General features: G+C 39.5%; 1 protein-coding gene across 1 annotated transcript; it reads right to left on the bottom strand.

Moving 5' to 3' along the window:
• Positions 1-1,959: 1,959 nt before the first annotated feature.
• On the bottom strand, positions 1,960-25,576 carry si:dkeyp-115e12.6 (centromere protein F). Its single transcript, XM_037675244.1, has 18 exons — positions 25,558-25,576; positions 23,591-23,768; positions 23,298-23,494; positions 22,725-22,828; positions 22,347-22,411; positions 20,315-20,573; positions 18,615-18,808; positions 17,935-18,060; positions 17,719-17,847; positions 13,917-14,039; positions 12,919-13,054; positions 10,002-11,389; positions 8,076-8,897; positions 7,435-7,808; positions 7,224-7,317; positions 5,972-6,539; positions 3,157-3,295; positions 1,960-2,257 (listed from the first exon to the last, which is right to left on the bottom strand). The coding sequence occupies exons 2-17, from the start codon at positions 23,750-23,752 to the stop codon at positions 3,180-3,182; spliced, it is 4,857 nt and encodes a 1,618-aa protein (XP_037531172.1). The 5' UTR covers positions 23,753-23,768; positions 25,558-25,576; the 3' UTR covers positions 1,960-2,257; positions 3,157-3,179.
• Positions 25,577-27,154: the final 1,578 nt, after the last annotated feature.

Genomic DNA, 27,154 nt, shown 5'->3' with positions numbered 1-27,154 from the left:
TTATAGAGGTTATTCTTGGCCATTTCTCGACATACCTTGAGAATGTTGTGGAGTTGGGGAGTGGTGGCGCAGAGGTTAGAGAGGTGGGCCTGTGATCCGAAGATCGCCGGTTCACGCCTCGGCCCCGACATCAAAATTGTGGGTGGGGTAGGTGAAACACCCACACCTGCCCCCACCCTCATTCGCCCCACCCTGGGCCAATGAGCAAGGCCCTTAACCCCCACCATGTGCTCCCTAAACAGGTCTCTCTTGAAAATGAGTTCTCGTCGCTCAATGAGACTAACCTGGATAAATAAAGGGTAAATGAAACACAAAAAAGAGCAATAAATATCATTGTTATAGTCAGTCACAACTACTTTTTTTTAGAATAAGTAGAAGGAAAAAAAAAAAAAAAAACACTATTGTGAAGAAGAAATTATGGAATCATGAGGAAAAACACTGTGTACCAGTATTGTTGTGCCACGTTTGCTTTTTATTGTTTGAATTTTCTGAAGTATGGACCTAACTCATGAAAACTCCATAACAAATGCTGTTCCTAGATCAGCTCTGCACGTTAGTCTTGTCATTGATCATTTTCCTCCAGAGATTTTCAACTGGATTGAGATCTGTACCGACTGACATTAAATACTTTTCTTGAAGCACTTTGATAACAGGTTCTGTTTTAAATGTGCTCTATAAATAAAGTTGACTTGACTTGAAGTGTTCATGTCCTTCGCTCTGTGGCAAGATGTCATTGTGAAAAATGAAGCCATCATCATCAAACATCCTTTCAATTGATGAAATGAGTGTACAAAGTTTTAATGTAGACTTTAGCATTTATTGAAGATGTAACCACGTCTCCCCTCATATCTTTACCTGACATGCAGGTTTAGATCATTAATGACTAGAAATGTACACATCTTCAGTTACTGTCATAATTAATATTTGTTTGGATGTTAATGAAAGCTTTTGTTGGATGCTCCTGGGTACATCCCATTCCCTTTAGGCGATTTCTTACAGTTCAATCAGACATTAGTTTCTGTCCACTTGTTTTGTTGTGGATTCCCCTTGTTTGTATGTGGTCCAGACTTTAGACACAGCTGACTGGGAACAACGAACATCTTTTGCAACAGTTCATGATGATTTACCTTCTTGAAGAGGTTTTAACCACCCCCCCCCCCCCACTTCATATGACATTTCTCCTTTTGCAGCCATTGTCACGGTTAATCCTCTTTGTGCAACAGCTCTCCAAGGCTTTTTAACGTGAACACTAAATAGATTGGATCTGACGCAGGTTTGTTTAAGAACTGTAAATTACAGTAACTCCATATTTTCTTCCTATATTTCATCTAAAAAAAAAAAGCAATTGTGACTGACCTTAACAAATATATTTATTTATTTATTACTAATGTATACAAAATACACAATTAAAAGAACATCCTTCAGGAGTAATTCCATAATTTTTGCCAGAGGTCGTATTGGGGTTGCTACAAATTGGGCACCAACTTGAAAATCATAATTCTTTTTTCACTACAAGCATAAAAAATAAAAAGAAATACGTCTGATCTATTGTAGAAACATCTATCGTAAACACGGTTTTAAAGAAGAAAAAAAGTTATTTCAAAGTTGCTTTAAAACTAACTTGTGTGTGAGTGTTTGTTGGAGTCTAACAGAGACGCAAAGCAGCACAGAGGAGAGGAGCGTAGCGTGAATTCACCATACATGGAGCGGAAACCAGCGCAGGTTAAACTGAGTCATCGACATGCGCTCTCTCCCTCTCCCACACACACATACACACTCCTACACACACACAAACTGTAATATCAGGACGAGGACACACATGTTCATATTCACAGCTAATATTTCACACATACTTTTGTAAACCCCTGCTCACCAGAAAAACACATTCAAGCGTCCATAAATAAACCACCTAAAGAAGTGTAAAAATTTAAATATATGACGTGTTTTCACATCTGGCCGCTCTTGGCTAATGCCTTTTGGAAAACAATTCAAACTTATCTTGATGAGCGCTGGTTTAGAAAAACATCAGCGCTGCACTGTTCAATTGAAAATAAGCTGAGGTCAGACCGTGGGCGTTAAAAAGTGATTTAAGACACATTAGGCATCACTAAATCCCAACTTTAGTGCCTAATAATAAATGCAGGTATGAAGTGAAAGCAGAGTCTCTGCACACCAACGTCTGAAGAGCTTCAAAGCTCTGAAGGCTGCAGTCTTCCATCGAACAAGTTCAATCTTCTTCCAAAAGATCTGTAAACACCTAAAACAAAAAGAACATGCAAACCTTGTCAAAAGTCAGTTTGTGTCATTTCCACATATTAACGCTGACAGAAAGGATAAACTAAAAGAAACAACATAATGTGTCATCACTGTGGTGCAGAAGGAATTTACGGTGCATACCCTGTTCAGATATGATCACATTCAAAAGTAAATACTTTTTTTTTTTACATTTAGGCTTCTGTGCCTGTTGTTACTGAATTTTGAAACTGTCTTAATTGCAGTGAGGTTTTAGCCTTTCTGTGTAAAGTACCCCAAAATACCCTGATGCATGCTCAATAATCCAGGTAGAAAAATCTAAAAAAGTTAAGTCAGGTCCTCTGGACTGAAGTCTTTCGGATGCAAGACGAAATGTTTCTACAATTTTATTTGTTTGAACCCATCTAGAGGACCTGACTTAACTTTTTCAGATACCCCAAAAATGCTTCATGTTATTTTGTGCTTTGGAAATAAAATGATAAGCAGTTCAAATTCACATAGAACCTTTTTAAACTTCACTCAAGTTTTACAAAGTACTTTATAATGTTTCTCATTCAACCACTCATACACTTCTATTATATATTTTACACTCTGTATATACAGCACTTTTATACTCTCACTCATACACCATTAGGTACTGTAAGTGGCCATGAGAAGGGGGCATGCTGCATTCGTTAGGAATTAAACCTCTGATCCTTCAACTAGAAGACAACTTCCACACCAGTGGGTTAAAGCTGCCCAGTAACTAGATTTATTTGAAATGGGGGAGTTGAGAGAAAAAACTACCCAAGTATGTACCTACTCATTACTACTCCACAGAATTTTTGATGACCTTAGTGAAGAAAAGATTCACTTTAAATATAATTTTCTTAGGATAAGAGATTGAAAATATTGCTAATGTACCTGATGCAACCTGCTGCTGTGCTTTAATCTGTCTCCTCGTCCTCTTTGTCTTTCTGAGACACGGGTACAACGGTTGTCCCTAACAAGCCTCTTCTCACAATGTAGGGGCAGGAGGGACCACTGGGGATGTCAGCAAAACCTGAAAGACAAAAGCAGGAACACAGATAAAACGTATGTAAATGATAAATGGACTGAACTCCTATAGCGCCTTTCTATCTAATCAAGATAATCAAAGCACTTTACAACACAATCTGTGCCCTCATTTACCCATTGATACAGCACTTTACTATTTCTGTACAAAGATCAGGAATTTATCACATTCAACACTGATGGGACACACATCAGAGGCAGTGAGGGGTTCAGTGTCTTGCCCAGGGACACTTGGGCATGTGACTGCTGGTGGAATCAAACCCCCAACTCTTGCATTGGAGGACAACTACTCTAACCACTCAGGCACAGCCGTCCCACGCTACGTAGTTAGCTATGTAATATGTAGATTAATTATTATTAAGTAGGTAACAGAGGGAGTGCAACAGAACAAATATAAAAATCTCTGAATGCAGAAAGACAATGGATGGATATAATATTATATTATATCTTAATTATTAACTTGCTTAAAAAATAAAATTTCTTATTTTCCTTCAGCCCTGCAAAATGACGGTAGGTATTTTTGGCCACTTGGGGGCAGTAAACATTTACTAACTGTTGCCTTTTTATTTAGTCAGAGTCAGAGAGTCAGAGTCAGAGTTTCTTTATTGTCATTCGCACCTCATGTGGTACATGTGGTGGAGCGAAATTATGTACACAGGGTCCCAGTTACATCCAACAATAAAATGTATAAGAAAAACAGTAATAACATCTAAGATATGAACTAAGAAAAACATCAACTAAATATACACTAAGCACTCATAACATAAAACATTGAACATCAGCACAAACATGAACATGAGTCTGTGAGCAGATGTGCACGCATGAACACATCAACATTTAAACAGATCAGCAGCAACATGAAACAGATCAGCAGCAACATGATATGGTTTTTCACAGTGATTATTCTAGTTAGAGATTCATGAGTCTAACAGCCTCAGGGTAGAAGCTGTTCCTCAGTCTAGTGGTTCTACACTTAATGCTCCTTAACCTCCTTCCTGAGGGGAGTGGGGCAAAAAGTGTGTGTGCTGGGTGGGTGGGGTCCTTCATGATGCAGGTGGCCCTCTTCCTGCATCTGGAGGTGTAGATGTCTGTGATGGTGGGGAGGCTGATTCCGACAGATTTCTGTGCAGCCTTCACCACTCTCTGCAAAGCTTTCCTTTCTGCAGCTGTGCAGCCTCCATGCCACACATTGATGCTCGAGCACAGGATGCTCTCCACTGCACACCTGTAGAAAGAGGTGAGGACTGAGCTTCCCAGACCAGCTCGCCTCAGCCGTCTGAGGAAGTAGAGTCTCTGATGAGCTTTCTTGATCAGGTTGGTGGTGTTGTTGCTCCAGCTGAGGTTGTCATTCATGTGTACACCCAAGTACTTGTAGCTGGAGACCACTTCCACCGCAGATCCTCCTATGTTCAGGGGGGTGTAGATGTTTTTGTTCCTTCTGAAGTCCACAATCATCTCCTTTGTCTTCTTCACATTGATGTGAAGGTTATTCTCTTTGCACCAGCTCTCCAGGTGTTCCACCTCTTGCCTGTAGCTGGACTCATCATTGTTTGTGATGCATCCCACCACCGCTGTATCATCTGCAAACTTTACAATGTGACAGCCTGGATGGGTAGCAGCACAATCATACGTGAGCAGAGTAAACAGGAGGGGACTCAACACACATCCCTGAGGAGAGCCAGTGCTGAGGGTTATGGTGGAGGAGGAGAGGTTGTGGATCCTCACTAACTGTGGTCTGTTTGTTAAAAAGTCTAGTACCCAGTTGCAGATGGAGGGGCTTAGTCCTAGTGTGGAAAGTTTGTCCATCAGGGTTTGGGGGATCATGGTGTTGAAGGCAGATGTGAAGTCCACAAAGAGCATACGGACGTAAGAGTTTTTCTGCTCCAGGTGGTTGAGCACAGTGTGGACCACAGAGGAGATGGCATCCTCTGTTGATCGGTTCTCACGGTATGCATACTGATGAGGGTCCTCGTTGATGTTGATGGTTGTTTTGATGCGAGTCATGACCAGTTTTTCGAAGCATTTAGCGACTATCGGGGTGAGGGCCACTGGCCAATAGTCATTCAGACCAGTCACTGTAGAGCTTTTTGGGACTGGGATGATGGTGGCAGTCTTCAGGCAGGTGGGAACTGTCTCCAGGGTAAGTGAGGTGTTAAAGATGTCTGCCAGCACCTCACAGAGCTGATCAGCACATTCTTTCAACACTTTTCCAGGGATGTTGTCTGGGCCAGTTGCTTTGTGCGGATTAATCCTCCTGAAGGTATTTAGTTGGATATAACTGGGACCCTGTATACACAATCTCGTTCCACCACATGTACCACATATGTTGCGAATGACAATAAATAAACCTTGACCGTAACCTTGATTTATGGCAAACCCGTCACTAAATAGTTTCTTATTTACACATATTAAAACTCAGAGAAAACATGGGCACTAATAAAAAGTCCTGTTTGTGTCCAAAGTAAACTCACATCTCTCACATCTTTTTACGGTTTTTGGACTCTACTGACTCCAGTATAAAACTTAGTTCTGTGTTGTTTGTCCACCAAGTCATATTTAGAGCTTTTTAGCTCAAAGCTACGAGCTGATTCACTTCACATAAACCACAAATCTATGACAATTTAAAATGTTTCACTCGACAAAGTACAGTAATATTCAACGGTACCTTTCATGACGACTTCAGGCAGGCCGTACGGCTCATACTCTGTATCATCAAAGGCAGCCGAGAGCTGGGTCCGGTTGCGAAGTATTCTTTCAGCAAGTCGGGCCGGGTCAGCTGGAATGGGAAAAGAACCTGAAAGTAACATTTTGTCGCCTGACTCAGGCTTCTCTAACAAGACAGGAGGAGAATCCACCGATTCTTTGTCATCTTCTAAATCCTCCTCCGTCTGTGTGCTTGCACACGTTTTGAAGGCGCCATAAAAGTACAAACTTTCATCAGTTTGGCTGCTGGCACTTTTTATTCCTATCTTGACGTTTTTGTTTGCAGTCTTAAAGGTTGTGTTTATTTCACCGTTTCCTCCAAAAGAGTCTGGTTTGGTCTCAGGAGCTGGAGTGAAACACTCCACAACTTTGGTTGGATTTGTCACGGAGACTCCGTGAGGATCTTTGGCAGTGCTGAGTTCAGTCATTTTCAGTGACGACGTTTGAACGAGGTCTTTCCTCGCTTTGTTTTGTTCTGGACAAGCATCTGCCCGCTGTAAATTAATCTCCAAGTTTTCTTTTTCAGATTCCTGTGCAAACAACAAAACAGTAAATAAAGATGTTATTGGTGCACAAGTTTTCTCTAAAAATGCTCCATGTAAAAAAAAAGTAGCTAGGATAAATGTATTAAACTTTGATGCAGAAATGCTAAAATAAAAACTAATTATTCACCTTTCTAACCGTGTAACTAATTTATTTTACTATAATTTCAACCAAATTGCACAGTTCCTTAAAAGCAGTACTAAATTATTATTAGTAGTAAAATATATTTAAATTACGGAGTTGCAAGATAAACAAGAACTCAGTTCTCATTCCTTTTTAAATGTACCAATTCTTAGTTTAAAAAAAGTCTTAAAACAGTCTGCGTGAAACTTTTTTTAATATCAAACATACTCTGTGCGGTCAGTCTGCATTTTGTCTGAGAGTACTGAACAGATGTTGAAATACTGTATATTATTTACAAATTCTTATATAAAGAAAAAACAGGACTTGTGCGTACCATGTCTGTTTACAAAGAACAGCTCTTTCATAGCATCTTGCCTGATGCAAATGAATTTACAAGATGAAGTCAAACTCTTTTTGACACTTTCCATTAGTTATTCATGAAACTACAGAGAAATGTGAAGGGTAACCCTTAGATTCCAGCATAAAGATGAAAATGGAGAAAAACTGTGATACAATAGTACTGAATTAAAAAGATGAAATAAAATCACCTGGTCTATCTTGTTCTGATTGTTGTCTTGAGATGTTGCGGTCTTTAGCGAAGAGTTGAGGCTCTTTGGTTCAGGAAGGTTGCTTTCCTGAATTCTTAAGGTGAAAAACAAAAAAGATCATTCCAGCAGAAATATGACTCACGACAAATACTGTAGAAAATGAATGTTATTGATATTTTTGACACTCTAATCAAACGTCAGTATGAGTTACCTGGAGAACAGCATGCGCCCTCGCAGTTTGTTGGAGGAGCAGCAGAACGATAACTCGTCTTCTCTGATGACTGTGACGATTTCCTGACTCGTCTGTGAACCCCAAAGGGGTTCTTGAACCTGGGTTTGGACGATAAGTGTTTGGTTTTGGGTTCCTGTTTGGCAGTGAGTGACTTCATCTGTCGGCCTTTGGTCTGACTTGGACTGACTGCCGGCAGAGACCTGATCCAGAGGTTCACACTCATCCTCTGTGCTGGGAAGGAGATGGTTAAATGTTGAGGCTGGTTGGGAGGCCAGTCTCCACACAGAGAGCTCTTGGGCCTGCGCCTCAGTCTCCTCAGAGAGAGCCCTTACTTTTCTCTGTAGCGCCTCCACCTGGACAGGAGAGATGGGACAGAATGAAACAAGTTATAAAAGTTCCTGGAAACAACAAGAATACAGTAAGAGTTATTTATGAGAATAGTTAAAGTAGTAAATTTGTCTTATTTCCCTCTTACTATTTCACATCAGAGTACAGATACTAAATTTAAGAATAAACTCACTTTCATGTTTAAAACTACCAATATCTACATTAAACTCTGCGGTGACTACTTTAAACATTTTGTTCCTTGTACAGAAGAAAAGTTAATTCAGTTTGTTTACCTGTTGCTGCAGGTAGTTGACCTGAACCTTAGACACTTCCTCCTGATCATTTTCACATTTCATGGTTCTCCTTTCGTCCCTTTCAAAATCTTGACCTTCATTTTCATTCTTCTTCACAATTTCTTGCACCGACTCCTGCTCCTTTGTGTTGTCATCCTTTTTTGTCTCTTGCTCCTCCAATCGGGACAGAGGAGCAGAGCTTTGGCTTTGTTTGACTGAGACATCTTGGTTTTCACTTTCTGTCTGTAGTGTTGGGTTTCTGGTGTCTGAGACGCTCAGATCCTCTAGTTTTTGTTTCAGCTGCTGATTTTCCCATCTGAGAGCTATCAGCTCTGTAAGCACAGCCTCCCTTCCTTCATTTTGACTGCAGTGATCTTCTGCCACCTCACAAGCGGACTCATGGCAGCTCTCAGAGTTATTCAAGTCTACAGTGACTGGTTGCTTTTTTTCAGCTGTTCCTGCTTCACTGTCGTCTTCAGGTCCAGATGTTTCAGCATCACACGTCTCAAGCTTTGGTTGACTTGCATCAGTCTGCACATTCAAGTTATCTAATGGGTCTGCAGTGTTAAAAGTGACAAAACACTTATTTTCTTGTTCAGGCTGGAGATCTGATGTTTCTCTTAACTTATCATCTCTTAGTTTCTTTTCCATCTCTTCTTTTCTTTCCGTTTTCAGGACATCCAGCTCTTGCTTGTATCTCATCAGCTCTCCTTTCTGACTGAAGAGGGCGCTCTCCTTCTCCTGAAGCTCAGTCAGAAGGCCTGCGATGTGCTGCGTCTGCTTCTCAAAGGCCAGGGTTAGCTCATTGGTTTGACGTGTCACCTGTGGGGGAAACAGAGGAAAACAGGTTGAAGAAAAACCTTTTACAAGCCATCAAAATTTGGACTTTACCCTGATTTCAGAGCCACTTACAGCATGCAATTTACACATTTAAAGCAAACAAAATGCTCTCTAAACTAAAATGCTTACTGTTTTAGTTCTAAAATGTGTAATTTTTTTTTATTTGCCTACATTAGATTGAAAACTACATTCCTAAAGTAGCTGGAGTTAATGTGATTAGGCTTTATCAAACACAGCTCAGATAGCTTTCTAAAGTATTGAGTGTTTAATTATCTTCAACCAGTCTGTGATGTTCTCTCAGTTAAAGCTGATATTAGACAAGAACAGAAAAATAAAAGCTGTATTGCATCTGCTGCTGGGGTTTAAAACATTTAATAGTCGGGCCAGACTCTCTCTTTTCTGGTTTTCTTTATTTCAGGGTTCCTAAAATTTCATGGAAACAAAATTCCCAGAGTTTTTCCCTGAATAAACTGAAATTCCAGGAGACATTTCAGTCACGCAAAATGCTCAGAGCTTAGTGTCTTAGGTGGTAAAAGGATTTACTGCAGCAGTGAATTAGAAATATATTGTAGCCTACGATACGTGCATACGGTAATCATTCCTAATAATTACTTATAATGAATAACATCAGATACTAAAGTCTCCATAGCCAATCAGTAAGGATGCATGCACTTTGTACACTGTAGAAGCAGAACTTATTGATGCTAGAATCTTTTGTACATGTCAAAATCTCATACAGATCTTTTTATTAATCTGCAGATCAGTGTTCAAATTCCTTGAGATTTTCCTGTCTGGAAAATGTGTAAGTCATTTTCAAGGTTTTCCATGATTTCCAAAGTCACTGGGAACTCTTGTGTTTCTCTGATGACTTTGCATCACAGTAAATCCATACCATACAAAATAACACTGAAATAAACCAATACATTATTTTGTATTTGCCAGTTTGTAAAGAGATCCTTGTTTGTGGGCAACCTGCTTATGTCAGATCAAAACTATACTTATTGTGCTGACTTCTAACAATCAAAGAACGTGGAGTATGTTAAAATTAAGAATTCAAGTCTGCTTTTTATTCCTTTACGTACTTACCTGGATCTGCAAGGCGTCAAACTTAACCTGGTTCTTGTTAGCACGTTCCGTCTCCTTTGTATACTTCCTTCTCAGGCGTTCAACTTCTTTTACAAGATCAGATGAGTGAAGCTCATCACTCTGGAGGCCTGATGAGAAAGACTTTTCCTGATAGTTCTGTTTACTCTCTTCCATTTGAGCTGTTTGACCGTCAGGATGGGCGATTGCTTCTTTGGACATTGGTGTGTTGTTTTGGTTGGTGGACTCGCAGAAGACGAGGCGCTCCTCTTGTGAAGGAAGGAGTTTGTCGTCGTAAGAAATGATGTTGGAGTTAAGTTCATCTTCATGCAGAGTCAGCAGGGGGCTGTTGGCAAGTCGCTCCACTTCTGCCGATTCTTCATTTCTGTGGTGAGTTAGATCCTCAACATCAGCCATTATCTCTGCCAGTTTCATGCTCAGCTCGTTTTTTTCATCCATGTCGGTGTTTATAAATTGGTTTCTCTCCTCCTCTTCTTGCTTTCGTTCCTCCCGTTCTAAAGCAAGCTGGGCTTTTACCATTGCCAGCTGATTCTTCAGTTGAATATTTTGTTCTGCCAGCTCACTCTCTCTGTCTTCTTGTGATATGTTGTCCTCTTCCTGCTTAGTTCTCTCCGTTTTGTCTTGTTCTTCTTTACTTCTCCCGATCTCTGCCACCAGAGCAGCGTTAGCCTTCTTCAGCTTTTCTGTCTCAGCTTTCTCATTTTCCAGTTTTGCCCTCCATTCCTTGTCTTTCTCCTCCCTCTCCGCAGCCTGGCTAGTGTGTTTTCGGCTGAGCTGTTTGAGGCGTGTCCTTGCTTCTGCCTCGGCCCTTCGCTGAGCTTCCAGGTCCTCTAAACGTCTCTGGAGTTCATCGCGTACATCACTTAGCTCAGTGCGGAGTTGGGCATTCTCCCTCTTTAGATCTTCAGAGGGGATGGTTTGTTCAGATCTGAGAACATGTGTGCTTTCAGGAGGAAGTGACAAACTTTGTGCCAGAGGGGACTGTTTGACATATGTTCCTCCATCCACAGAGGAAAAGATGGGAGCAGAGATGTCACATTTTATTTCCTCATCTCTACTCTTGCTTCCTTCTTCATTACTTGTTCTAAACTGTCCTGCTCTTTGTAAAAACTCTGAGTTTGTCATGGCAGTGATGTGCTCAGCATCAATTCCTTCTCCTGGCTCTCTGTCAGAAGGATAAGACACTGTTGTCTCTGGTCTGTTCTCGTCTACTCTGTCTTCCCTCTTCTGCTCAGCTTGGGAAGCTGCAGGTCTCCTGCTGTGGGTCGGTGGTCGAGGAGGATGAGCTGAAGAAGACTGAGACACGAAACTCTGACCAACAGGGCAAAATGGGACTGCTTGTTGAGGGGGTGCTGGAGAAGACTTTTGTTCTGGAGTTAAAAATAAGACAAAAACATTTGAAAGATATAACATTACCATCGGAAGCAACATTTTCTATAGATAATTCATTTTCAAACACACACAGTAATGTGTTGGAATAAATCTAAATAATAATCTTATGTATGATCAGAGCAGCATACAGGCATATGAGTATTTGAGCAAGGCTCTCACTCCTAAGTTGAAAACAACCCTTTCACTTTGACCGATGCAACTTCTGAAGTGTTTGATGAGAAAATAGTGTTACATAAAAGCAAAGTTCTGCTTTAAAGCTTTTAAAGGTCAAAAGTGTAGCCTTTCAGACAAAGAATTATGTGATGTCATGGCCGACCAACAATCTGCAGCGTTTGTTTTTTTTAGAACATTTGGAGATTTCTGGACTGAAGTTCATCAAAGTGGATAAACGATGCCACCTAGTGGCCTAATGTGTCACATCTTGTAAATAAAAGGAATGTTATTCATTAACATTTGTCACAGTTCTCTCTAAATAAGGCACCATTATTTTACAGTGTTGAAGTTACAATAAACTAGTTACATCATTATCAAGATGGGGCACCAGCAGCTTGATCATTTTTACTGTAGTCATAAAATAGCACTAGTCTACAGGCTAAAGTCCTACTTTAATAAACTGATGACATCCTGATCACTGATGTAATTGTGATGAAGTAATGACCACAGATGTATACAAAATGTCACCAAAAAAGGTCCCGCAGATTATCATTTGCAGCTAATCTGAAGTTTTAATTGCACCTCACTATTAGAGGCAAAGAAAAATGTAATATGTATTTGTTTAAAAAAAAAAAAACGATGCACAAAATGCAACAGAAACTTAGGCACAATACTGTTATTGTTAAGTGATGTTCAAATCAATAGTTCATATCTACTGCAGAAAATTTCAGCAAGACGTCATGTCAAATTAACATTTTGGAAATAATCCATCCATTCATTATCTTTTACCCGCTTCATCCTTTTCAGGTCACGGGGGTCACTGGTGCCCATATCCAGCAGTCACTGTGTGAGAGGCGGGGAACACCCCTGGACAGATGACAAGTCCATCACAGGGACACATAGAGACAAACGAGACAAACAACCATTCACTCTCTCACTCACACCTAGAGACAATTTAGAGTTACCAATCAGCCTAACATGCATGTTTTTGGTCTGTGGGAGGAAACCGGAGTTTACGGAGAAAACCAGCGCATGCACGGACAGAACATGCAAACTCAGACCCCAGCTGGGATTTGATCCGGCGACTTTCTCGCCAAGAGGCAACAGCTCTACCAACTGAGCAGCCGTGCCGCTGTATGGAAATAACATTAAGTTAAAAAATAATAATAGTAATAATAATAATTCTCCTAAAAGTAAAAGACTATTTCAAAATTTTAAAGCTAAATTATAAACTAATTTACAAGTCTTGATTTTATAATAATGAACACTCAGTTAAGTAGAGAACACAAATGTCAAGTCAAGGATCATCCCTGTTACAAATCTCAGAGATTCCTCCCCAGAGTTTGCTCCTCACCCTGCAGTTCCTTGAGGAGACGCAGAGTGTCAGCCTGCTCCTCCTTCAGTCTCCTCCCCTCCTCCTCCAGAGCTCGCTCTTTCTTCCTGCTTTGCTCCAAAGTCACAGCCACACCCTCGGCCTCACGCACTGCTTCCTAATGCAAGAAGAAGAAAAAACAATGATGTGGATTAAATGATTTAAATTCAGTCAGACGAACACATCTCTTCATTTCACAATGAGGGCTGAACTTGTTTAGGCATTTCAAAGAAGAGGTCAGGTTGGATGTATGTTCTGTTGATACTGACAATGGGTTCATCAAACAATTACCACATATCATCATATCATATTATCCTCAACGTCTTTAACTTCTCAAAGTTGGACTGACACATAACAAGTGTATTATTCTGGAATTGTTATATTTGCACCTGGATTGTAAGTTTGAATGTCTTTTTTCAGGACTTTTGTTTTGGATAAGGACTTTTGGATAAGGAAACGTTACGCAAGAGCAAGAATATTAGGAACTTCATGTAAGCAGTTTTACAAGAACATGAACAAACAAGTTACAGATAAAAGAAGCATCAGCAGCTGCTTCATGCAGGTACACAGTGAGCTTTGTTTGCACACTCCGTTTAGTTTTAGCTGAAGACAGACTTTTAATTTAATCAAATTCATTGATAAAACTTTCATTTTCAGTCATTTAAAGTTAGGTTGTTCAAATATTATAATGTTGTTTTTTTTACACAATGACTTTTAGGTGAGGAAACCAAACTTTAATTTTGATTTAATTTAAATAGTGATTTTATTTTTTTAAGATTTGTTCAATTATTTTTCATGCAAGATCTTACCTAAAATAAAACATTTTAAAGAATGCAACCATTATTTACTTACTGACTCATATTTTATTTGTTGGCCTACTATTAGACGGACATATGGCACACTGTTTGAAATGTATGGAGGTCACAATATGTCCAACACTCAACTAATTAATAAATCATGTTTGTGCGTGTGTGTGTTACCGTCAGTTTGGTTTGTGTCTGAGCTTCTTTCTTCTGACTCTCCTTCAGTTGTTCCTCCGTCCACTTCAGTTTCTCTTTCAGAGTGTCCAGCTCTTTGTCCAACGCCTGCTTCTGTAGAGCCAGCTGGTGAAAGAAATGACCGTGTAAGAAAACTGGGACTGTAAATTAAACAACTGAATGACAATAAATATATATATTTTTTTAAAAACAAGGTCAAACAAATTCAAGAAAGGCTTATGCTTTAAGTGCAGAGTTAATAAAGAAAACAAGAGGTAAGAAAGCAGTGATTACTAATTCAATATTTCTTTTCATTAGTTTCCAGGGAAACTAATAATGTCTTAATTTGATGCGTGTATACACAAAACAGTCATCAAAGTACCAGTAATGTACTATAGTACTGTGCAAAAGTCTTGGGCCACTCCTTTTTCATTTTGCTTCCACAGAGCCAGGTTTTCTTATAATCTTTGCCACCGAGTCATATTTCTCCAGATTTTCTCTGAACACAGCTTGGTTTTTTCACTTCTTTTCAATTTATCCGACTATTTTCAGATATACTTGGTTTGTTTTATTTGTTAATCATTGTAACTCTCAACTTATAAAAAGCATTAAATTATAAGATGTCTTAAAATATAATGATAAACCTGTTTTGTGTCTATAACTATCTACCTAGAATAAATATATATATATATATATATATATATATATATATAGTTATTTAAGCAAAAACATTAATTTTTTATTATATTGTAAATTTGACGCCGGGTGCCCGTCCTGACGCAACCACAGACCACTGAGCTACCACAGTCCTCTGTGTGGAGCAGAGAGCTGCTATCTAGGGCGCCCAGGGGAGCAGATGGTGGGGGTTAAAGGCCTTGCTCAAGGGCTCAAAATGGGGCAAATGAGTGTGTAAACAGGTGAGGGTGTTTCACCTTTCCAACCCACATTTTGATGTTGTTGGTCCTGGGAATCAAACCAGCGACTATCCGATCACACCACCTTCTCTAACCTCTGCACCACCACTCCCCCATATTTAAACATAAAATAAAATATCTGCACCGATAAGGATTGTCAAAGAGCTATTGGTTGAAAACGTGGCACAAATTAAGAAGATCATCTGAAGGATGATGCATCTCTGAGTCTTTGCTACTCTTTTTATATTTGTTATAGACAGCTCGACTAATCTATAAGTATTGCAACAAATATTTTTAATGCTTATGACTTCTTTTTCTGTCCTCATATTATTCAGTTTCCTCTTTTGTAGGACGCACTGTGCAGCACGGCAATATACACAAAGTTTTCAGATAAAAAAACATGCACTGAAAATGGGGGGGAAGGTCACAAATAAATAAAGAAAAACTTTGAAAGAACTTCGAAAAGCCTGAAAACTTAATTGTTCTTGGCCACAAAAAAAAAATTGCAAACTGGTCTATCTCCTTCAAGGGAAAAAAATTGAAATAAATAAAAGAATAGGTGTGGTTCAAGATTAAAGACACTACTGCAAGCAGCTATGTTGTTCCAGTTTTGTTAACTACATTGTCTTCATCAATTAGTGTTTCGAGTCGTTCAGCACATTTCACATTCATTATTTTCACGTTCCATGCATCATATTTGACTCTAATATGTTCATGCTTCATTGATTCTGTGCTTGAAATAACATGTTCATTACAAGGTTGTAAACATCGTGAAAAATCAAATCTGCAAAGGTAAAACTTCAGAGTTTAGTACAGATCTTTAAACAGTAAGTGTATATGTGTACTAGTGAACTTGCATTTCTCAAAACGTAGAACATTACTGCTGAGAGAAGTGACAATGACTGATTTTTTTTCCGCCTTGCAGCTTCCTGGAACAACTCAACACCTAACGTGTCCAACGAGTGAATCAGGTATCAGCTGACTCTGACGTTGCAGCTTTTCCAGCGTGTGGGAAGATTTATGCAAACATTTCCCAAGCTTTGCAATTATCTGTTTGAAATGTTGCCCACTAACTTAAAGCACACACACAAAAAAACAGCTGAGAAATGAAATGTTAAATTTAGACACAATAAGATTATGTAAACAGGTTTTGTGAGTTTCTTGTGACTGAGACTCCATGCACATAAAAGCAACCAGTGCAAAGTGCTCACTATCCCATCATTCACCACACAAGCAGCTCCTATTGTGAGTAAAACGGTCATTTTATTGTTTGTCTAATCGCTGTTGCTAAAGCAGCTATGACAAGAAAGGGTTTTGGTTTTAATGGACACTGTGGTTCAAAAATTCTAAGGAATTCTTAGTTCTTAAGAAATTTTGCACCTTGTTTAAAACCACAAAACTAAAACGAAGAAAACTACCGTACTTTCCGCTGTACACGTTGCACCGCCATATAAGTCACATCAGCCCAAATATGTCTAATAAAGTGGAAAAAAACATAAATAAGTCACTTCGCCGTATAAGTCTAATCTATTATGCGTCACCACTGACCACCCGGAAATGTGGGCCGGAGTCGTGCCAAAAATCGATTGGCTGCCAAATGGCGCCGTGGGAGCGTCCACAGGAGGACTTTAACAAGAATTTAACAAAATTAACACTCAAAAACAATAATTTATTTGCTTGAAATTATAACATAAGTGTTGAACTTTTCCTTAATAAATGCTCTTTGATGGTCAAATCAGCTGCATTTCAAAAGCCGATTCGTGGTTGCGGGAGTGCACAGAGGGAGGACTCGCTGTTCATTTCTTCAAAAATTAACAACATAACCACCTAAAAACAATTATTTGTTTGCTCGATATTATAGTAAAGGTGTGTCTCAGTTGAACTTTTCCTTAATAAATGCACTTTTATGGTCAAATCAGCTGCATTTCACCTGGGCGGCGCAGAGGAATGAAGCTGATTTGACGTTTGGTCCAAGAGTTCCGGAGCGAGACAAAGGTAGTTTTGTATGGCAAGCCAAGTGTCTCATTAATAGCCACTTTTACCTATTAGTGAGACACTTGCCATATACTCATGCGCCCTCTAGTGGCTGAAAATGGTAGTGTTCAACATTTTCCATGTCTGAATGAATGAAATTGTCAGATCTCAATCAAAAATCGGTTTATGAATATGGGGAAAAAACATATATTAGTCACTTCGGTGTATAAGTCGCAGGACTTGTAAATTTATGCAAAAAGGTGCGACTTATACAGCGAAAAATACGGTAGATTTATTTTATTTTGCTATGTATCTCATGTTTAAAAAGGTAGAATTAAAACATTAGTAGTAGTAGCTTCAAAAAAATTGTTAATCCATCTGTGCCCAGTCCCTAAAGCTTAAATAAGATTTCTGACTGTTTTCTTTACACACACAAACTTATTAAAGGTTATGAGTTTGTTTAATGGTTGTAGCATCAAAACACCACCAAGTATGTCAAATGTGATCACACTGCCATTACCTTTGCAGCTCAACTTTTCCACTGGGGAGAAACCAAGAGGAGAGAAGAGGAGGTAGCAGGTGGGTGGGAGATAGAAACACTCAGAGCGAGAGAAAAAAGCAGAGTGGGAGGAAACAAGGGCAAGAAGCAAGTCTGGGAGAAGAAAAAGACAAGTTTATTGACCTTTTGTACAAATATTAATAAACAGTTGCACAAAAGGGAAAGAGAGAAGGGGAGAAAAGTTTGCATTAAAAGAAAGATAAAGGAAATGACTGAAAAGGGCAGACAAATTAAAGCAACAGCAGAGTATGAAGCTGGTGCACAGTTTCCAGTGTTGATACAGACCCGTTTGTGGTATTATTGTTTTAAAAGGAACCGTTGTCCTCTTATCATTTTGGCACCTTGTGTTTGTATTCACCTTATCAGCCTGGGCCTGCAGAGCATTGTGGGTCGTACGAGCCTGCTGGAGCTCCTGATTCAGCTTATTCACCTCCTGCTGCTGTTGTTTCTCCAGACACTGCCTCTCCTTTTGAAGTTCTGCTACATCCTACACCCACACAAACATTTAGATATTGAACAGGTGCAGGAAAGAGAACTACATGTTGCCTTTTCTTTCTCCAAGTGTCGGTCTGACCCTCTGATGCTGTTTCTCCAGCTCCCTTGTCCGTTGTTGGTGCTGCAGCCGACTGCTTTCTGCGTTTTGTCTCTGGCACTTGAGCTCCTCTTGAAGCTGTTTCAGTCTATGCTCAGTTTCTGATGCCTGTCATTGACAAAATAAAAAAAGAGCTTTTAGATGCATTTCTTTAAATCACATTTTATGTATGGCAACGTATAGAACTATTATTTGGGCAATACATTTACTAATTTAAACCTTTTCAGTAAGAAAACATATGTGGTACATCGTTTTGAAGCTGCTTTTTTGTTTTTTTTTCATATCGGGGTTTTAAATGTTAAATAAACTCCAATCACTTGCATATCCACATTTCAAAAGGTTTAGATCGAGCTTATGTTAATGGTCAGATTTGTGAGCTTTGTGTGTAATTTAAAAGAAATGCTCTTAAGTAATTTAACAGGTTCATGACAGTAGCTCACTGTTTATCCTATTATAACTGGTTAATGATAACTAAGGACATTCTAACGTTGGAAGAGCTTTAATTTCTGCACTTCATATAAACAGCAGATGGAAATCATTGAGATATATCACAAAAATAATTATTTAAACAACTGAGGTCAACACTGATGTCAAAACACAGCTCTGGTGGCAGCAGTAGCCCCACCTTCGCTATCAGTGGTGTTATCGTTGGGTGTTTTTACCCGCTCTTTGTCCTGGGCCATGCGTGTCTGTGCCATACTGAGCTCCTCACAACTTTTCTGCAGGCTGAGCTCTTTGGCAGCGAGCTCCTTTTTGGTTTGCACCATTTCGTTCTGAATGGACTTCAACATCCCGACTTTTTCAGACAGCCTGTCCTCCAGAGCTGAGATACAGCTCTGCAGTTCTAACGAAGACGCTGGTGGTTTGAGGAAACACAGAAAGACATGCTAGATCAATAAGGTTGTTTGGATAAAAATATATTTATACTGTAATAATCTGAGCAACTTTGATCTTTATAGTTTTTAAAGACTAAAAATGAGAATAAATACAGTTTGAATAGTAGATAGTGTGCATAAATGTTCTCCCTTTTTTATGCATTTAACCCACATGATTCTCAATGCACACATGCTGCAGAGGCAGTCCTTTAATATACAGGAAATACATTTTGTAAATAAAATACCACTACCCCAAAAATTATGCCACTCTTTATGGAAATCCTGATCAATTTAATCAGTCACATAAGATGATTTCTGAGTCTCTGTCTGATACTCGCATTTTTCTACTTGATCAAATTGGGGCATTCCTAAATTTTATATATTTCAAGGCTCTAATTGCGTTTGTGTTAGTTAAATTTTCATGCCATTTACTACAAATTATCAAGAGGTTTGAACCCAAACCATCTTTGTGTGGAAACACCTGCTCACAAATATTATGTTTCTAACGTTGAATGGGTGAAAGGTGACTGAGTGTGGGTGGAGGACACCAAAACAAGCGAATGAAAAAAACAACAACTTTGAAATAATCCATATATCTTAACATCACTCTGGAAAACAAACATTATCAGCATGAAAACTTGGATATGAGAAAGGTAACAAAGTCAGAATAGCAGCACACAGTTGGGGTCTTCATAAACGAGGTCAATCTATAGATACAGGCTCAATAACAAACACAGATGGTGTCACTCAGTACAGTGATCTTTGACCTAAGCTGGAAATGGCGACCTGAAGAGTTAAAAAAATGTATGTTTTGTGATCTGACGCTAATTATAGTAAATTCTGTGTTTGCATATACCTGTCATTACAGGTGTTTTATTCAAAGTGTTGTGTACAACTAATCTAAAATAACATATAATAAGTGTTATATAATAAACAGTTAAAGGTCAGAAGGGATATAAAAACAAACAGGAAAAACACTGATCCTCCCACCCTGGTGTCTCTGGCAGAATTTGTTGTTTCACGTGAAACTATCCCGTTCCTCCTCAAAACAAATACTGAGAAATGTTGCAGCTGAGAAATGTCTTGCATCATAATTTTAAAAAGTGCAGCAGGAGCCACTGTGCATCGTGAAGCTGGTTTTGTAGCAGCCAAAGAAAGGAATGTCTGGCTGAGCTCGACTTCTAAACAACCTCTTATGAAGCAAGTGTTAGCAAGGCAGAATATTTATCTGACATGTTGACTAATTTAAACAAAGCCTGAAAAATTCTTTGGACCAACCAATTTGACTCTAATCCAACAGCCTGTCTCAACATTTTAGGACTAAGTTAAAAGGATAACAGTGTGCCCATGCTGGCTTCAGTCCTTACAGTAATCCAACTTTTTAATCCTGTTTTAAAGAATAAAATCTGCAGGAATTAGATGCATGTGCTTCAACAGCATTTTAAACTCCAAATGGATCAGTTGGTCCACTGAACATCCTCACTTACTGTCTGTCTCCATCTGCTTGTCCCTTTCCTTCCCACCGGTCCTCTGCGCCAACGGGCCTTGATGCAAGGCGTCAGAGCTGGACGTCTGGGGAGCTGGCTGTAGTCGTCTTCTAGATGCAGGTCTAGAATCATCCCGTTCCCATGGAAACACAGCCACAGGTGTGGAAAAGATGTCTGCTTGGTCAGACGGGTGGCGCTGGGGTGTGCTTTTGGTTTGTTGTCGTGAAGCTGTGGACATGTCTGAAAACTGAAGCTGCTGCTAAAGAAAGAAGTTATGGGTCGTGAGTGGAATTGGAATCTAAATGAGAAATAAAATTTTAGCGAAGTTTACAAACAACAGGGCCACAGGACTCAGAGGCTTTTCAGTTTAAATAAAACGTACTTATGCTCGATATGTTCAGAGTGAATGTACCTTTGTACAGCACTCGTAAGAAGTTTGGAAGCTGAGAAAAGGTTTTTATTTTTTTGGACAGTATGACATGAGCTAAAATTTTTTTTTAAGTTAGATTAAATGAAAGTATGCACTATTAAAACAAATTCATGGAAAAAAAGCAAATAATTTAACCAAAGATCTCTGTATCCAAACTTTATTTTTTTAATCCTAGAGAGTACCGTATGTCAGTTTCTCATTAAAACAGTTAATGTAGCCCATAGGGTGAATTTTTTTTACACTGAACTGTTGTACTGTTTACTTTATGTCACAAGTTGCCAAACTTTTCTGTTTTCAACCAGTTGTCAACCCCAACAACTGCTAAAGTATTCAAACACCACTAATAAGTCATTTAACAAAGAGCCTCATCAAACAATATACTTCTTATGCATTTATCATCACTATTTATGTCTCTGTAAGAGTTAAGGCTAAATATGCTAAAGTTAGTCATTTTAAAAATTTGTTTAATTTTTGTAGATCTCTTCAAAACCCACAACCCACAGTGGGGTCCCGACGCCAACTTTGGGAATCACTGCTCTATGTTAATATTGTTTCAAAGTAGAAATGCACAATATTGGATTTTTGGCAGATATCCGATATGCCAATATGTTAAAACTTATTTAGCCGATAACTGATACAAATACCAATATTTTTTTTTCCTAGACCTACTTACAGAAAGCTTTCTCTGCAGTGGAATTAAAATACTACATTATTCTGCATGATCTTTGTCAATTTGGGCTGCTACCAAATGCAGATAACAAAAAAGGGGCTGAAAATGATGCAACACTTCAACTTGGATTATGTTTATTGTCAAATTTATTCATGACATTTACTCTAACACAATGACAACACTCGAACAATACAAACTTTTATATCGGTGAGTTATTTTGATGGAATGGCCGATGTCTGATATTTAACTTTATCGCTAATATCCGCCAATAACGATAATATTGTGCATCCCTATTTCAAAGCACGTACACAGTTTATCTTTAAAATACCCACTGGCACATGCATACTACTGTGAAATTAGCCTTAGCTATGCCAGTTCCAGCTTCAACCTATCACCTAGTAAATAAAAACAGGTATATCAATCAACCTTTATTTATACAGGTAAATCCCATTGAGCCTCGAGGACTCATTTACAAGAGAGACCTGATATATCATGTAGAACAGGAGTAAAACTAAAACACATTTCGTTAAACCCTTAATCTAAAGGTTTTTCTTAAAAAATACAATTGTATAAATATATGTGTTACATTTACTTTCTATATGGCAGACAAATTTTGAGGCACAAGCTTCTCTGTCTTAAAAGCCAAACTAAGACTTTACTAACTCTAAGCAGGATATTTCCTTTCTTCTTAATTAGGTTTCTAATATGGCAAGAGCACACATCCACCTGGTCTATATGGGTGGAAAAAATTCATTAATTTGTTAAGGTAAGCCTAGAATTTGGAGATATAATGAAAGAGAAGCGTATTGTGAAGAAGACTTGAGCTTTTCCGAAATGAAAGAAGCTAAATCCTCCCAGTGAGAACGGATAAAACTCCACAGGAGACTTGGGTTTACCACAGAAAGCTCAGTGAAGAATAAGCTGGTACTTACTCGGATGTGATGAGCTCGGCTCGGCCCTTCATCTCGCTGCCCTGATCTTTCTTCCTGTTTGCTGCCTGCAGGACAAAAACACAGCATGGCGACTGAATTTAGAGCCTAAACCCTACCACCAAAGTTAAACAACAACTGCAGCAGTGAATATCGAAGTAGTTTGGTAACAACTGCAGGACAAACACAACAATCCCCAGAGAGTGATGGGCTGGGAAAACATCAGCGCTGGAGGATTTTATTTATAATCACTCTGCTCATCAGGGAATATTTGTGGTTTTATCTTTTAGTTTTCTAAATTACACAGTGCATTAGCGGAAAGAGAAAGATGAAACCACTAAAGAGAACACACATAGGAGTCATAAATTTCTAAAACTGTACCATTGTGCTCCCAGGGTGATGTGGTATTCCAACAGGGTGTGGAAAACAGAGTGGCGTCTGCCAGCCTGCTGCTATTCTGCAGCTTTTCCAGCTCAGCTTCCAGCCTGGCACAGAACAAGAGACGGAGGAAAAACAAAGGCAGAGGAACAGAAAAGGGTTAAAAAGATTAATGTGACCCTGACACAGGAAATCAATCCAGGTAAAGCAACAGAAACAAACAACCAAGCAAAAAAAGTAAAAAGTTACATAGCAATAGTATAACTTGGAGACATCCATTTTGGTTATTAATTTTTATTTTATTACCAAGTTAAATTGTAGCAACAGCTAAGTAATTACAAGGCAAACAATTCCAGTGTTTAATAATACCTTTATAATTGTAGCAAAAAATAAAAATAAAAAGTAAAACATAAAAAAGCAATTGAAAGTTAATCCAACCAAGTTAAGTCAGGTAAAGGACAATTTCTTTTCTATTTTCAGAGGACCTGACTTAACGTTACTGAATTTTTCCACCTGGATTATTGAGCATGAATCAGGATGAATAGAAAGCGAATGATCATTTTTACTTGTGCTGACCTTTTGACTTCCTGGGTGAGCTTGTTGTTGAGGGTGTGAGCAGCATCCAGTTGCCCCTCCAAAGAACATATTTGGGCCTGTCTGGTGTGAAGCTCCTGGTTCAGACGCTCCTTGCTGGTTATGGCTGCCTGGGCCTCTTCCCGAACACTCTGAAGCTCTCTCTGTATGGACTGCAGCTCCCCACGGACATCGTCATACTTCATAGAAAAAGAGGAAATCTTTATGAGCATGTTTCAAGATGATAAAAGCTGAAAGCAAATAGTGGGAGACACACATAGCCTGGTTGTGTATACCTTTGCAGTTTGTTTTTCAAGGTTGGTATGGATGTTGTCCAGCTGCAGCTGTTTTTGTTTGTTCTCTCTGGACAGCCGCTCCTTATGGATCTGCAGCTCCTTCACTTTTTGCAGAACCCGTCCAGACAGGCCCACCGTCCAGTCCTCCTCAGCCCAGCTCATGTCTGTCTGCCTGGGCCTGACATGACGGAGGTACAAGCACACCAACACAGGTTCACTGAAGTTTCAAGAGGAGTTATTTTCTATATTTTAAATGTTAATCTCTGGTGTAAAAAAATATTAAAGCTTCTTGGTAGGTTAGATTAAAAAAACTTAAAGTTATGTTATTTGTGATTTTAATTAAAAAAAACTGAAGCAACAAGCTAGTACAGCCTTTTACTTAAACAATAGAGCATAAAGTTCTACGTTTGCTTGTGTTGGGACACAGTATACATCTGTACATATCTAAACTTGTCCCAATTATCTGTGCATCTACATCATGTCTTGAAAATATTGTGTTGCTAAGGGTTTGAAGCCTCAGGGAGACCGTGGTTGTCACAGCTGGGCAGCTGTGACTGAAAGTTTTCCAAACCAAACTTCCTGTAATGTCCCATTAAGACTGAAAGGTCATAAACATGTCCTTTAATCCTGAAGCTTTTGCAAAAACGGACACACTTTCAAATAAAACCTGCTTTAGTTGTATATGTCAAGTCAAAAGTACACTAACACCCTGTCAGTTATCAGTTTGGACATAAACAAACATACAGTCAGATAAGTGACGTTAAAAGTGAGAGCGATGGAATGAAGACAAACCTGACTGAGAACGATCGCCTTGACAAAACTCAGTTTGGACACGTATTAGAGCCTCAAGGCTATCAACGCCAGAACTGAAGCCAGCCTGCCAAAGCACGAAGGTGGTGTCAGTGTCTGTTTTGCTTCTTCCCAGGACTCCCAGGGTGCAGTGACAAACATGCCATTGTCAAATGACACAGAAAGCTGCTCAAGACTGAGTTACTGACTGTACTCCTCAATGAAAAGAAGATCCCGCTTTTAATGAAAGTAGTCAACAGTTTAGACCAGCTGCTAACAAAAAGAGAGATTTAGTATGAGCAAGCTTTGCTTTTTGTCTGACTATCTAACTATGATAATATATGATAGTAAAAGCAGGAAATCTTTGCGTTCAGATAAATCTGGATATCTGAGGATTTTGCATTTTGTCTGGTTGGCTTCTTACAACTACTTTTTGTTCATTAAGTAATTGTTGTTCCAGCTCAGAAACAGACTAAGTCCAGGACTTAATTCCAATGTTGCACCGGGTGTTTTGAGATGATCCATCTACTTATGGAGTCACACACACACACACACACACAGAGTAAACCAGAGATTTATATTCTTCTGCACATTTTCTGTCAGACATCCGTCACACGTCATCACAACAATGTTATTACCAATGAAACATATTTGACTAAAGTTTTACAAAACTGCCTTTGCTCAGATGAAATAAACATTACTGCTGTCAGTTCAAAATATTGCACAACTATCACATGACAATTACTACAGACCTAAAGGTTTATCCTCTGATCCCTCTTCATGTTTTCTCAGTTGTCAAAACAATAAAGGAATAAGAAATCACAAAGCAGAAACTAAACAAACTTACAACAGTGTTTTTGTGTTATAGATACTGGATACTAAAAGTAGCAAACGTACAGATTAAAACAGAAACGTATATCAAATTAAGTTGGACTTTACACACCAAAATCAATATTACACGACGATGTGGTTCATATATGCCTCTATCTTCAAAATGAATGAATATAATGAAGAATTCTTGCTCGTAAATTGTAATAGTCCACACAACCAGTGTAGGATGATGGAGAACCACCGGTGACTCACGACATTATAACAAACAGAAACTCACTTTAGTGTTTGTTCCACCAGCCGTCAAGCGACTGAACGATGCTAAAGCTAACAGCAGAGAAGCTACTCACCATTCACTGCAGTTACAAAGGGCGCGAGCCGTCGACTGTGGACGGGAAGAACGCTCGAGCGCAGCTCTGACACCGTTTAAATAAACTGTGTTAAAGTTACACCAGCGAGTGAACAGCGGCGGCTTTGGAACAACATAAACGCTACGGTTGACAGTTTTGTACAGGAGAGACAAACGCGCGCGCGCGCACGAATCTTGTGCAGCTAAATAAAAACCATGAGCACGAGGAACTGGGAACAGGGGTGAGTGACGTAACAGGAGAATGTTTTGGGAAAAGTCCGCGTGGCGTGTGAACCTCGGATGACCTCTAGCGACGTGATGCACCCATGCACACGTTTCGATTGAGGGCAATCCGTTGTAACATATAATCAAAACGCATTCCTTTCTCTTGAGTACTTTGTAAGGCATTCCTCCCTGTCAAAACGGCATTCTCACATGTTTTGGGCCATTTCATTTTTAACATCCTAATTAAAACTTACAACTAATTGTTTTGTACAGGAAGTCTCACTGAGTCATGAGAACTCCTTTTCAAGAGAGACCTGTTTTTGGGAGCAAATGGTGGGGGTTAAGGGCTTTGCTCAGGGGCCCAGAGTGGGGCAAAGATGAGGGTGGAGGCAGGTGTGTGTGTTTCACCTTTTCCACCCACATTTTGAATTTGATGATACCGGGAGTTGAACCTGCAACTTTCTGATCACAGGCCCATCTTCTTTAATTTCTGCACCACCGCACCCCTAATATCAGTTGTTATGCAGATACAGGGGGCAGCACGGTGGTGCAACAGGTAGAGCTGCTGCCTCTCAGCGAGCAGGCTGCCCTGGTTCAAATCCCAGTTCGAAGGCCCTTCTGGGTGGAATTTGCATGTTCTCTCCGTGCATGTGTGGGTTTTCTCAAGACTGCCACCATCATCCCAGTCCAAAAAAGCTCTACAGTGACTCGTCTGAATGACTATCGGCCAGTGGCCCTCACCCCGATAGTTGCTAAATGCTTCAAAAAACTGGTCATGACTCACATCAAAACAACCATCAACATCATCGAGGACCCTCATCAGTACGCATACCGTGAGAACCGATCAACAGAGGATGCCATCTCCTCTGTGGTCCACACTGTGCTCAACCACGTGGAGCAGAAAAACTCTTACATCCGTATGCTCTTTGTGGACTTCACATCCGCCTTCAACACCATGATCCCCCAAACCCTGATGGACAAACTATTCACACTAGGACTAAGCCCCTCCATTTGCAACTGGGTACTAGACTTCTTAACAAACAGACCACGGTTAGTGAGCATCCACAACTTCTCCTCCTCCTCCACCATAACCCTTCTTGCTTAGCACTGGCTCTCCTCAGGGATGTGTGTTGAGCCCCCTCCTGTTTACTCTGCTCATGTATGATTGTGCAGCTACCCATCCAGGCTGTCACATTGTAAAGTTTGCAGATGATACAGCGGTGGTGGGATGCATCACAAACAATGATGAGTCCAGCTACAGGCAAGAGGTGGAACACCTGGAGAGCTGGTGCAAAGAGAATAACCTTCACATCAATGTGAAGAAGACAAAGGAGATGATTGTGGACTTCAGTTGGAACAAAAAACATATACCC

The sequence above is a fragment of the Nematolebias whitei genome, chromosome 4 (genome assembly GCF_014905685.2).
Source record: "Nematolebias whitei isolate Nwh7 chromosome 4, NemWhi1, whole genome shotgun sequence".
Lineage (NCBI taxonomy): Eukaryota > Metazoa > Chordata > Actinopteri > Cyprinodontiformes > Rivulidae > Nematolebias > Nematolebias whitei.
This window is presented reverse-complemented; position numbering and strand designations above follow the sequence as displayed.

What these genes read in the sequence shown, in the direction of transcription:
- si:dkeyp-115e12.6 (XM_037675244.1), bottom strand. Translation starts at nt 23,752, where the DNA reads ATGAGCTGGGCTGAGGAGGACTGGACGGTGGGCCTGTCTGGACGGGTT. An exon ending in TTGAAAAACAAACTGCAAAG is followed by an intron (nt 23,495 to 23,590) that starts GTATACACAACC and finishes TTTTCTATGAAG; the next exon opens with TATGACGATGTCCGTGGGGA. An exon ending in TTGACGCCTTGCAGATCCAG is followed by an intron (nt 8,898 to 10,001) that starts GTAAGTACGTAA and finishes TTTCCCCCACAG; the next exon opens with GTGACACGTCAAACCAATGA.